Below are 13,118 nucleotides of genomic sequence, written 5' to 3' on the forward strand. Positions count from 1 at the left end.
AGATCTGTAATGTTTCTGATATATTGCATCCTCATACTGCTAGTGGGCAGATATACAAGAGCACACAGGTTCTCCCCGCTATCCACAGCGTAAGGTCACTGTGTGTTCTTACAGTTAATGAGGATCCCCAGGAGCTTCGTGTATGTGTGTCACTGATCAGTAGCTTTTACAGCATGTATAGAGTGATAGCAACTGACTCTATATACATGGTGGCCAAGAAAGATGGTCAAGGCCAGCCCGTGCTCTATAGCAAGACAGTGTCACACATGCACATGCACGCTTGCACAGAAACAAACAGTAAAACTTTAATAATAATAATGTTAGCTAAAATCTTATTTTTTGAGAAAAACTGTTTCTCTCAAAACAGAAGAGTGCTATTATATACTTTTTGTCTCTAAATTAAAATGGCAGGATTCTCATATCTGCTTCTGTGTTCAGTTTGTTGCCACTCATTGTTTTGATTACCAGTGTTTTAAGCTTACTTGGAATGTACAATCTGAAACTTAGTCAGTGATTTTGTTCCTGTGTGCCATTGCAGTCCATTAGTCTGCCTTGCATTTTTAATGTCTTTTTCACCCATGCATGATGTTTTAATGTCATTAATTTGCAGAATATAGATTGACTGAGTTTTCATATTTATCAAGTATGAAACATTTTATTTTACAAACTCCAAAAAAAAAAAACCACATTTGTTAATGTCATCACTGTTCATGTAACAAGTCATTAGTTAGGGAGGTAACTCAGTGGCTACAGTTTTTAATGACCAACCAAGACCTGAGTTTAGATGTCAGACACTCACGCAGCTGCCAGCTGGCCTGGTGCCCCTCCTCCACACTGAAATCACAGATGGGCATCCTACAGCAGTCTAACCAGCAAGCTCTGGCTTCAGGTGGGAAAGCCTTCCTCAGTATATAAGGTGGAGATCAGATGAGGAAAAGACCAGTGTCAACCAGTAGCCTACTCATCACAGATTTGTCCCTGTTACATAGTCCTGTACGCCATGAAAAATTATCTTGTAATGCTCTTTAAATTTATTTTATTTTTAATTATGCTCTTCTGTGGAAAGGTGCGTGTGTGTGTGTGTGTGTGTGTGTGTGTGTGTGTGCGCGCGCGCGCGCTCGTGTGTGTGTACGTGTGTGTGTGTGTGCAGGTTCTTATGGAGGCCAGAGTTGGATCCCCTGGCACTGGAGTTACAGGTGGTGCGAGCTGCTGAGTGGTGCTGGAAATCAAATCCAGGCCCCCTGGAGGGGCAGCAGCTCTTAGTTGATGCTCTTAGTTGTTTACCTATCTTCCCAGCCCGTTTTGCATTATTACAATTTTCATCTCAGCTCAAGATTGTTCTTAAAGTAACAGGCTTAGTTTACTCACTGAAGAAATGTTAATCAAATGTCCAAGCTTTAAAGTTTTATTTTCTTTCAAGTAAAAACAGTATCTCTTGAAGAAAGCTTTTGCAGTCCCATAGCTCAGGTGAGTGTCCAGCTCCCCCACAGTTTAGTTCAGAGCACAGTTTCCTGCCTCCTAAGTCATCTCACAAAGTACTAGGGAAGAATTGTAAAGGGCTCACAGTTTTACCCCTCATAAACATAACTGTTATACGTTGGGGTCACTGTCGTGATTTCTTCAGTTTTATCTACTCAAGCCTTTGCACTATTAACTTAAATAAACATCACTCCAGTGAAAACAGTGGCTAGAACACAAGGATGCTACGCTCACTCTTTTGAGAATTTATAGATCATATACACGTGACAGACCTTACAGACTGGAGTACTCATTATAAGTTAACCTGACGTCCTCTTTTCTGTCTCCTCCACACTTACTGCTCCCACCATGCGTCAGGGCACAGGAAAGTTCCTATCCAGGTGCATCTGATTCTCAGCTTTGCTGCTCCCAAGACAATTTTTTTTTTATTAACTTGAGTATTTCTTATATACATTTCAAATGTTATTCCCTTTCCCAGTTTCCGGGCAAACATCCCCCTCCCCCCTCCCCTTCCTTATGGGTGTTCCCCTCCCAACCCTCCCCCCATTACCGCCCTCCCCACCACAGTCTAGTTCACTGGGGGTTCAGTCTTAGCAGGACCCAGGGCTTCCCCTTCCACTGGTGCTCTTACTAGGATATTCATTGCTACCTATGAGGTCAGAGTCCAGGGTCAGTCCATGTATAGTCTTTAGGTAGTGGCTTAGTCCCTGGAAGCTCTGGTTGCTTGGCATTGTTGTACATATGGGGTCTCGAGCCCCTTCAAGCTCTTCCAGTTCTTTCTCTGATTCCTTCAACGGGGGTCCTATTCTCAGTTCAGTGGTTTGCTGCTGGCATTCGCCTCTGTATTTGCTGTATTCTGGCTGTGTCTCTCAGGAGCAATCTACATCCGGCTCCTGTCAGTCTGCACTTCTTTGCTTCATCCATCTTGTCTAATTGGGTGGCTGTATATGTATGGGCCACATGTGGGGCAGGCTCTGAATGGGTGTTCCTTCAGTCTCTGTTTTAATCTTTGCCTCTCTCTTCCCTGCCAAGGGTATTCTTGTTCCCCTTTTAAAGAAGGAGTGAAGCATTCACATTTTGATCTGTCTTGAGTTTCATGTGTTCTAGGCATCTAGGGTAATTCAAGCATTTGGGCTAAAGCCACTTATCAATGAGTGCATACCATGTATGTCTTTCTGTGATTGGGTTAGCTCACTCAGGATGATATTTTCCAGTTCCAACCATTTGCCTATGAATTTCATAAAGTCGTTGTTTTTGATAGCTGAGTAATATTCCATTGTGTAGATGTACCACATTTTCTGTATCCATTCCTCTGTTGAAGGGCATCTGGGTTCTTTCCAGCTTCTGGCTATTATAAATAAGGCTGCAATGAACATAGTGGAGCACTTGTCTTTTTTATATGTTGGAGCATCTTGTGGGTATATGCCCAAGAGAGGTATAGCTGGATCCTCAGGCAGTTCAATGTCCAATTTTCTGAGGATCCTCCAGACTGATTTCCAGAATGGTTGTACCAGTATGCAATCCCACCAACAATGGAGGAGTGTTCCTCTTTCTCCACATCCTCGCCAGCATGTGTTGTCCCCTGAGTTTTTGATCTTAGCCATTTTCACTGGTGTGAGGTGAAATCTCAGAGTTGTTTTGATTTGCATTTCCCTTATGACTAAAGATGTTGAACATTTCTTTAGGTGTTTCTCAGCCATTCGGCATTCCTCAGCTGTGAATTCTTTGTTTAGCTCTGAACCCCATTTTTAATAGGGTTATTTGTTTCCCTGCGGTCTAACTTCTTGAGTTCTTTGTATATTTTGGATATAAGGCCTCTATCTGTTGTAGGATTGGTAAAGATCTTTTCCCAATCTGTTGGTTGCCGTTTTGTCCTAACCACAGTGTCCTTTGCCTTATAGAAGCTTTGCAGTTTTATGAGATCCCATTTGTCGATTCTTGATCTTAGAGCGTAAGCCATTGGTGTTTTGTTCAGGAAATTTTTTCCAGTGCCCATGTGTTCCAGATGCTTCCCTAGTTTTTCTTCTATTAGTTTGAGTGTGTCTGGTTTGATGTGGAGGTCCTTGATCCACTTGGACTTAAGCTTTGTACAGGGTGATAAGCATGGATCGATCTGCATTCTTCTACATGTTGACCTCCAGTTGAACCAGCACCATTTGCTGAAAATGCTATCTTTTTTCCATTGGATGATTTTGGCTCCTTTGTCAAAAATCAAGTGACCATAGGTGTGTGGGTTCATTTCTGGGTCTTCAATTCTGTTCCATTGGTCTATCTGTCTGTCTCGGTACCAATACCATGCAGTTTTTATCACTATTGCTCTGTAATATTGGTTGAGTTCAGGGATAGTGATGTCCCCTGAAGTCCTTTTATTGTTGAGAATAGTTTTAGCTATCCTGGGTTTTTTGTTATTCCAGATGAATTTGCAAATTGTTCTGTCTAACTCTTTGAAGAATTGATAGGTATTTTGATGGGGATTGCATTGAATCTGTAGATCACTTTTGGTAAAATGGCCATTTTTACTATATTAATCCTGCCAATCCATGAGCATGGGAGCTCTTTCCATCTTCTTAGGTCTTCTTCAATTTCTTTCTTCAGAGTCTTGAAGTTCTTATTGTACAGATCTTTTACTTGCTTGGTTAAAGTCACACCGAGGTACTTTATATTATTTGGGTCTATTATGAAGGGTGTCGTTTCCCTAATTTCTTTCTCGGCTTGTTTCTCTTTTGTATAGAGGAAGGCAACTGATTTATTTGAGTTAATTTTATACCCAGCCACTTTGCTGAAGTTGTTTATCAGCTTTAGTAGTTCTCTGGTGGAACTTTTGGGATCACTTAAATATACTATCATATCATCTGCAAATAGTGATATTTTGACCTCTTCTTTTCTGATCCGTATCCCCTTGATCTCCTTTTATTGTCTGATTGCTCTGGCTAGAACTTCAAGAACTATATTGAATAAGTAGGGAGAGAGTGGGCAGCCTTGTCTAGTCCCTGATTTTAGTGGGATTGCTTCAAGTTTCTCTCCATTTAGTTTAATGTTAGCAACTGGTTTGCTGTATATGGCTTTTACTATGTTTAGGTATGGGCCTTGAATTCCTATTCTTTCCAGGACTTTTATCATGAAGGGGTGTTGAATTTTGTCAAATGCTTTCTCAGCATCTAATGAAATGATGATGTGGTTTTGTTCTTTCAGTTTGTTTATATAATGGATCACATTGATGGTTTTCCGTATATTAAACCATCCCTGCATGCCTGGGATGAAGCCTACATGATCATGGTGGATGATTGTTTTGATGTGGTCTTGAATTCGGTTTGCCAGAATTTTATTGAGTATTTTTGCGTCGATATTCATAAGGGAAATTGGTCTGAAGTTCTCTTTCTTTGTTGTGTCTTTGTGTGGTTTAGGTATAAGAGTAATTGTGGCTTCGTAGAAGGTATTCGGTAGTGATCCATCTGTTTCAATTTTGTGGAATAGTTTGGATAATATTGGTATGAGGTCTTCTATGAAGGTTTGATAGAATTCTGCACTAAACCCGTCTGGACCTGGGCTCTTTTTGGTTGGGAGACCTTTAATGACTGCTTCTATTTCCTTAGGTGTTATGGGGTTGTTTAACTGGTTTATCTGTTGCTGATTTAACTTCGGTACCTGGTATCTGTCTAGGAAATTTTCCATTTCCTGAAGATTTTCAAGTTTTGTTGAATATAGGTTTTTATAGTAAGATGATGATTTTTTAAATTTCCTCTGAATCTGTAGTTATGTGTCCCTTTTCATTTCTGATTTTGTTAATTTGGACGCACTCTCTGTGTCCTCTCGTTAGTCTGGCTAAGGGTTTATCTATCTTGTTGATTTTCTCAAAGAACCAACTTTTGGTTCTGTTGATTCTTTCTATAGTCCTTTTTGTTTCTACTTGGTTGATTTCAGCTCTGAGTTTGATTATTTCCTGCCTTCTACTCCTCCTGGGTGTATTTGCTTCTTTTTGCTCTAGAGCTTTGAGGTGTGCTGTCAAGCTGCTGACATATGCTCTTTCCTGTTTCTTTCTGCAGGCACTCAGCGCTATGAGTTTTCCTCTTAGCACAGCTTTCATTGTGTCCCATAAGTTTGGGTATGTTGTACCTTCATTTTCATTAAATTCTAAAAAGTTTTTAATTTCTTTCTTTATTTCTTCCTTGACCAGGTTATCATTGAGTAGAGCATTGTTCAATTTCCACGTATATGTGGGCATTCTTCCCTTATTGTTATTGAAGACCAGTTTTAGGCCGTGGTGGTCCGATAGCACGCATGGGATTATTTCTATCTTTCTGTACCTGTTGAGGCCCGTTTTTTGACCAATTATATGGTCAATTTTGGAGAAAGTACCATGAGGAGCTGAGAAGAATGTATATCCTTTTGCTTTAGGATAGAATGTTCTATAAATATCCGTTAAGTCCATTTGGCTCATGACTTCTCTTAGTCTGTCTACATCTCTGTTTAATTTCTGTTTCCATGATCTGTCCATTGATGAGAGTGGGGTGTTGAAATCTCCCACTATTATTGTGTGAGGTGCAATGTGTGTTTTGAGCTTTAGTAAGGTTTCTTTTACGTATGTAGGTGCCCTTGTATTTGGGGCATAGATATTTAGGATTGAGAGTTCATCTTGGTGGATTTTTCCTTTGATGAATATGAAGTGTCCTTCCTTATCTTTTTTGATGACTTTTAGTTGAAAATTTATTTTATTTGATATTAGAATGGCTACTCCAGCTTGCTTCTTCTGACCATTTGCTTGGAAAGTTGTTTTCCAGCCTTTCACTCTGAGGTAGTGTCTGTCTTTGTCTCTGAGGTTTGTTTCCTGTAGGCAGCAGAATGCAGGGTCCTCGTTGCGTATCCAGTTTGTTAATCTATTTCTTTTTATTGGGGAGTTGAGGCCATTGATGAGAGATATTAAGGAATAGTGATTATTGCTTCCCGTTATATTCATATTTGGATGTGAGGTTATGTTTGTGTGCTTTCTTTCTCTTTGTTTTGTTGCTAAGACGATTAGTTTCTTGCTTCTTCTAGGGTATAGCTTGCCTCCCTATGTTGGGCTTTACCATTTATTATCCTTTGTAGTGCTGGATTTGTAGAAAGATATTGTGTAAATTTGGTTTTGTCATGGAATATCTTGGTTTCTCCATCTATGTTAATTGAGAGTTTTGCAGGATACAGTAACCTGGGCTGGCATTTGTTTTCTCTTAGGGTCTGTATGACATCAGTACAGGATCTTCTGGCCTTCATAGTTTCTGGCGAGAAGTCTGGTGTGATTCTGATAGGTCTACCTTTATATGTTACTTGACCTTTTTCCCTTACTGCTTTTAATATTCTTTCTTTATTTTGTGCGTTTGGTGTTTTGACAATTATGTGACGGGAGGTGTTTCTTTTCTGGTCCAATCTATTTGGAGTTCTGTAGGCTTCTTGTATGTCTATGGGTATCTCTTTTTTTAGGTTAGGGAAGTTTTCTTCTATGATTTTGTTGAAGATATTTACTGGTCCTTTGAGCTGGGAGTCTTCACTCTCTTCTATACCTATTAACCTTAGGTTTGATCTTCTCATTGAGTCCTGGATTTCCTGTATGTTTTGGACCAGTAGCTTTTTCCGCTTTACATTATCTTTGACAGTTGAGTCAATGATTTCTATGGAATCTTCTGCTCCCGAGATTCTCTCTTCCATCTCTTGTATTCTGTTGGTGAAGCTCGTATCTATAGCTCCTTGTCTCTTCTTTTGGTTTTCTATATCCAGGGTTGTTTCCATGTGTTCTTTCTTGATTGCTTCTATTTCCATTTTTAATTCCTTCAACTGTTTGATTCTGTTTTCCTGGAATTCTTTCATGGATTTTTGTGTCTCCTCTCTATGGGCTTCTACTTGTTTATTTATGTTTTCCTGGAATTCTTTCAGGGATTTTTGCGATTCCTTTCTGTAGGCTTCTACTTGTTTATTAATGTTTTCCTGTGTTTCTCTAAGGGAGTTCTTCACGTCTTTCTTGAAGTCCTCCAGCATCATGATCAAATATGATTTTGAAACTAGATCTTGCTTTTCTGGTGTGTTTGGACATTCCATGTTTTTTTTGGTGGGAGAATTGGGCTCCGATGATGCCATGTAGTCTTGGTTTCTGTTGCTTGGGTTCCTGTGCTTGCCTCTCGCCATCAGATTATCTCTAGTGTTACTTTGTTCTGCTATTTCTGACAGTGGCTAGACTGTCCTATAAGCCTGTGTGTCAGGAGTGCTGTAGACCTGTTTTCCTCTCTTTCAGTCAGTTATGGGGACAGAGTGTTCTGCTTTCGGGCGTGTAGTTTTTCCTCTCTATAGGTCTTCAGCTGTTCCTGTGGGCCTGTGTCTTGAGTTCACCAGGCAGGTCACTTGCAGCAGAAAAGTTGGTCTTACCTGTGGTCCTGAGGCTCAAGTTCGCTCTCGGGGTGCTGCCCTCGGGCTCTCTGTGGCAGCAGCAACCAGGAAGATCTGCGCCGCTCTTTCGGGAGCCTCAGTGTATCAGGGTTCCAGATGGTGTTTGGTGTTTTCCTCTGGCGTCCGAGATGTATGTGCAGAGAGCAGTCTCTCTGGTTTCCCAGGCTTGTCTGCCTCTCTGAAGGTTTAGCTCTCCCTCCCATGGGATTTGGGTGCAGAGAACTGTTTATCCGGTCTGTTTCCTTCAGGTTCCGGAGGTGTCTCAGGCAGGGGTCCTGCCGCTCCTGGGCCCTCCCCCACGGGAGCCCAGAGGCCTTATACAGTTTCCTCTTGGGCCAGGGATGTGGGCAGGGGTGGGCAGTGTTGGTGGTCTCTTCCGCTCTGCAGCCTCAGGAGTGCCCACCTGACCAGGCGGTTGGGTCTCTCTCTCATGTGGTCTGGGAGCAGAGAGCTGCTGCAGGCCGGGATCCGCGGGTGTGGGACTTCCGGTAAACACAGGACGTGCCCGGTCCTAGATGAATTCTGCCTCCGTGTGTCCCGAGCTCACCAGGCAGCTTTCTTGCAGCAGAAAAGTTGGTCTTACCTGTGGTCCCGAGGCTCAAGTTCGCTCATGGGGTGCTGCCCACGGGCTCCTTGCAGCGGCAGCAATCAGGAAGATCTGTGCCGCCCCTTCTGGGAGCTTCAGTCCCAAGACAATTTTAGAATAACAAGGAAATCCCATTGTTCCTTTGTTATCTTGTTACTCGTGTATAAGTCCTATGTGGCTAAAATAAACATGACATAGTTCTAATGAGATCATTAATATTTTAAGAAAATACAGACTTATAAAAGGTACCATATCTGTGATTTCAAAGAAGAAAAAACTATGTTTTTCAGATGAATGCTAATGTAGGAAAATCGTTAGGAGCTAAGCTGCTGCTGTTTTCCAGTGCTCTCCAGTGCAGACAGTGCTAGACGAGCTATTGCTGGTTCTTGCCTGCTGCGGTTAGGGGGCAGCATTGACTAAGCTGACAGCTACAGACAAGTGCACTGTCCAGTCAGGCAGACATTTGCGATTGGGAGAATACTCAGATGATGTAGAACTCTTTATTGGTTTCAGCATCTAACTTGGAACTGGAAAGTAACAGAGGCTATATGTATTTTTATATTTATAGTCAAATATTTAAACACTTAGAACCATTAAAAATAAAATCTTTATGTTGTTCAAAATTTTCTTATTCCAAAATCCTTATGCATATCAGGTCATACTTTTGAAACTGTACTAATAGCTTAAGAAATTATATAAGTAATCCGTGCCACATAGAGCAAGTCTTATCGTACCAGCTACTTGGGGGGTTGAGTTGCATTTTTCTTTGATGCAGGGGGCTTTGGGCTTAGACAAGTTAGTAAGATTCTGTCTAAAACTGAAAGGTTATAAGAAGGCTGAGGATATACTTGATGGCACAGTGCTTTCTTGGCCTTGGATTCAATCCCTAAATCCAAGCTTCCTTCCCCTTCCCCTAAAAAAAAAATTAAAATGGAAAAGTGATGTAGAAAGAATAGAGAAATTATGTCTCATATACTATTGTACTGCTCTGGTCTCAACTTTATTGGTAGGAAGTATCTAGTGCTAGTAATGGTTCCTCCAAGTCTCCTAGCTATTGTGTGCGATCCCCTCTAATTTAAAATCCTTTAGAAGGAGCTCTCATCAAAGCATGCATCGTAGAGCTAGAGCTGGCGATGTTTCCAGTACTCCTGCTGTCTAATATGAAGATGCTCTTCCAGACAGAGCTGTTGGGATGAAGTCCTTTCTTCTTCCTTCATGCTTCTTTGTAGGCATCTCAGGAGGGCATAATCTCAGGAGCATTTGATTCTACAATTGACATCTCCATCGTGTGTTTCCTTCATTGTTTAAACAGATATCTGGGTGCTTATTATATGTTGTATATTACTGTCCCCTGGCTACATTAAAATAAGGGGGGTAAAGACAAAAACATTTTCCCTCATATTTTTGTGGAAATATATGATAAAAGTGATGGGGCTGGAGAGGAGGCTTGGCAGTTAACTCCTGCAGAGGACCCAAGTTCTCATCCCAGCACCCACATCCTGGGTAACTCTAGTTTCAGGGGTTCTGACTTTCTCTGGCCTCAATGGTGTACATCATCCTAACAAAATTCTCGTACATAAAATTTGTAATAAAAATATATAAAATTAAAAGGCAAGTAAAGATCTTTTACAGTGCACATTTGCTAATAAGTCATAATAAATAAATAATTAAGCAGATGTCATGAAAAAAGTCTTATGAAAATAGACAATGTGATATATTCTGTATATATTGTATATATGCAGTAAATATTGGTAAATTCTAAGGAAATAAAAACAAGCTGAATCTGGACATATGTGTTAAGTGTCTAAATGAAGGAAGAGTTGAATTTTTAGATGAGGTTGCCAGGAAAAGCTCTCAGAAAGATGATTCTGAATCAATTCCTTACAAAAATGAAAGAGCAGCCAAGCAACAGCAAGTTCCAGCCTGGGCGGGAAGCACTTACCAGAGATGTTGAAGGAATTGAGCACGGTGAGGCCATGCGCGTACCGGGAACTGGAGGGGAGAATATTTTGGGTGTTACACATATATTGTCACCACTGGCTTTATTTCAGCACCACAAAGAAACGCGATGCTTTTGAAGAGGATAGTGACCCCTGATGTAACATAACGGGATCATTCTGACACCTTGTTGGATGAAATGCAAGGACAGACAAGGATAGTGTGTAGTAGATTAGTCATTGCTATGGGGAAAGTAGACATGAGATGGGATGGCTTCAATCTGGATTTAGCAAGAAAACCAGGAGAAGCTTTCACTGTTCACTTATTAGTATTATACATGGCGTTTAAGAAGAGGCATCAGGAACAGCTGTAATGAGTTTCAGCAAGTGGGAGGAGAAGGTGCTTGTCACTGGATGTAGACATTTATGTTAGGAGGTTCAGAGTCTGGAGAAAGTCTCAAGAGGTCAATTAAAGGTAAAGATTGATAAAGAGAGTGTAGGCAGACAGACAGACAGACAGAAATGTTTGACATATGCAGTGAAATATAAATAGGCATTTTAAATGTAAATTTGGAATTTATGAGAGAGGCTTGGAGTGGAACTGAAATATGCCAGTCTTCATCCTGTAATTAGTATTTTAAGAAAAATAGAAAACAAAGTTTCTGGGAACTGAATTGTAGCAGTCATGTATTTAAATGTCAAAAGGGTGAAAAAAAACAAAAACAGGAAAAAAAAACAAAAGCAAACAAGCAACAAACATGGATAAGCAGCAGTAAGAAAAGTTAGAAGAAAACTTGATGAGTATGTTGTCAAGAGCCAAGTAAGAAAAAAGCGTGTTCCCATAAAGTGGGAGTGGTCAACAATGTCTAACTTTACTGAGTGGTACAAAAGATTAGCAGAGGGAATTGGTAACATGGAAGCCGTCAATGGACATTGGAACTATGACTTACCTGGTCACTGCCTGTCCTGTGTGCCTGCTAACAGTCTTGGCACGTATTAAGTATTCCGTGTTTTTTGAATAAATGAGTGTGAGTGAGTGAGTGAGTGAGTGAGTGAGTGAGTGAGTGAGTGAGTGACTGAGTGACTGAGTGAGTGACTGAGTGAGTGACTGAGTGAGTGAGTGAGTGAATGGAAGGAAGGGAGGGAAGGAGGGAGGGAGGGAGGGAGGAAGGGAGGGAGAGAGGGAGGGAGGGAGGAAGGAAGGAAGGAAGGAAGGAAGGAAGGAAGGAAGGAAGGAAGGAAGGAAGGAAGGACCTGTACCCACAAGAATGTTACCACCATGGTACAAAAGGCTGTAAGTTACCGCATCTTTGCCATTGATGCCCTAGCCAGTACTTCTGAGGTTTTAGGGATAGCTAGGAAGCATGTAAGTCTCTTGTAACACATCTGGTTCATCTGCATTCAGTACAAAACATTTGATGTTGAATGAATGAAGGAAATTGTTCAGAATCAATTATACAAAACATAGTAGCTTTAATAAAACTTGATAAAAGATTCTTAATGACAGTCAATTGGCCCCCACCAAAATGGTCACAGGTAATGTAATTGATGTTATAATTTTAAAATAAAGGTCAAATAATGTGATAAAATTGGCCTCGTATTTTTTATTTAAATTAATGTATAGAACTTATACTTCATTAGATTTTATTATTTTGTATAATGCATGCTTGTTACTTTGAAGCTAAATATCCCAAGCTTCCTTTTTTTTGCATCTGCAACATCTTTAAAAAGAATTATCTGCTTGTCCACTTAAGCAATCAATCTTCACTGTTTTACTATAGTATTTATATTTTAATAAACCATATATTTTTACTTTTAGTTCTTGACTAGCCTTTGTATAGAATCCATACGTCCTTATGTATAATACCAATACAGTATGCTACTCACCCCATAAATTTATAATTGATAGTTGCTGAAAAGATGTTTATCTAAGTTGGTAGTATAGCTCTTTGTTTAACTGTAGCCTGTATTCACTCACAAGTTATTTTTAATTTTACTGCTTTTTATTAACAGTCCTAGTCCAAGAACAGGGGTGAATATTGAAACTCAAGCAAATAGGGAGAAAAGAAGGGGGGCATTCCTACTGCTTCCCCTTCCACTCTGCAGATCCTCAGTAGGCTGGATGGTGCCTTCTACAAAGTAGGACATCCACTTTACTTAACACTTTTTAAAAAGTTAGTTCTACCTGAAAACATGCATCTTAAAATCATATGTATTCACTTATCTGAGCATCCTAATACTCTTGTCAATTTAACACAAAAGATTAGCTGCCCTAAGGACCTTTGAAATCTATAAACCATGCACTTAAAATTTATATGCTAGTATTGCATTTGATTTGGCCACAGTCTTGTGAATACTCATTGGTAAAGTGAGGACACACTGTGAGTAACTCCTGGCAAAAGGATCACACACATTTGTAAGATAGATACCCCTAAATAAAACATATTGTGATAATAACTAGTTAGCTGCATTCTCTCATAGCTCGTCACTGGAGTAGAACAAAACAGTGAACTTTTAAACCATAAGTTGGTCATGAGCACCTAATCATGCCTTTTACTTTCTCCACATCCATGTCCTGGGCTCCTTCCCGTTCTACTGACAGCTCTACGCCATCCCGTGGTTTCTCACCATGTTCACTCGTAAGTACCACCCGTCTTCCTTGGTGGTAGCAAATGCACAGACTCATTCTACCTCAGAATTTT

General features: G+C 40.4%; 1 protein-coding gene across 2 annotated transcripts in view; it reads left to right on the forward strand.

The window, feature by feature from the left end:
• Tbck (TBC1 domain containing kinase) overlaps positions 1–13,118 on the forward strand; it is a 171,570-nt gene that overhangs the window by 65,089 nt on the left and 93,363 nt on the right. For both annotated transcript variants that reach the window (XR_015661625.1, NM_001415033.1), the window contains 1 exon segment: positions 13,019–13,055. Coding sequence is in view for 1 of the 2 variants with exons in the window: in NM_001415033.1 (NP_001401962.1) it covers positions 13,019–13,055 (37 nt within the window). In the remaining variant the exon portion in view is untranslated.

Source organism: Rattus norvegicus, chromosome 2 (assembly GCF_021556685.1).
Source record: "Rattus norvegicus strain SHRSP/BbbUtx chromosome 2, alternate assembly SHRSP_T2T, whole genome shotgun sequence".
Lineage (NCBI taxonomy): Eukaryota > Metazoa > Chordata > Mammalia > Rodentia > Muridae > Rattus > Rattus norvegicus.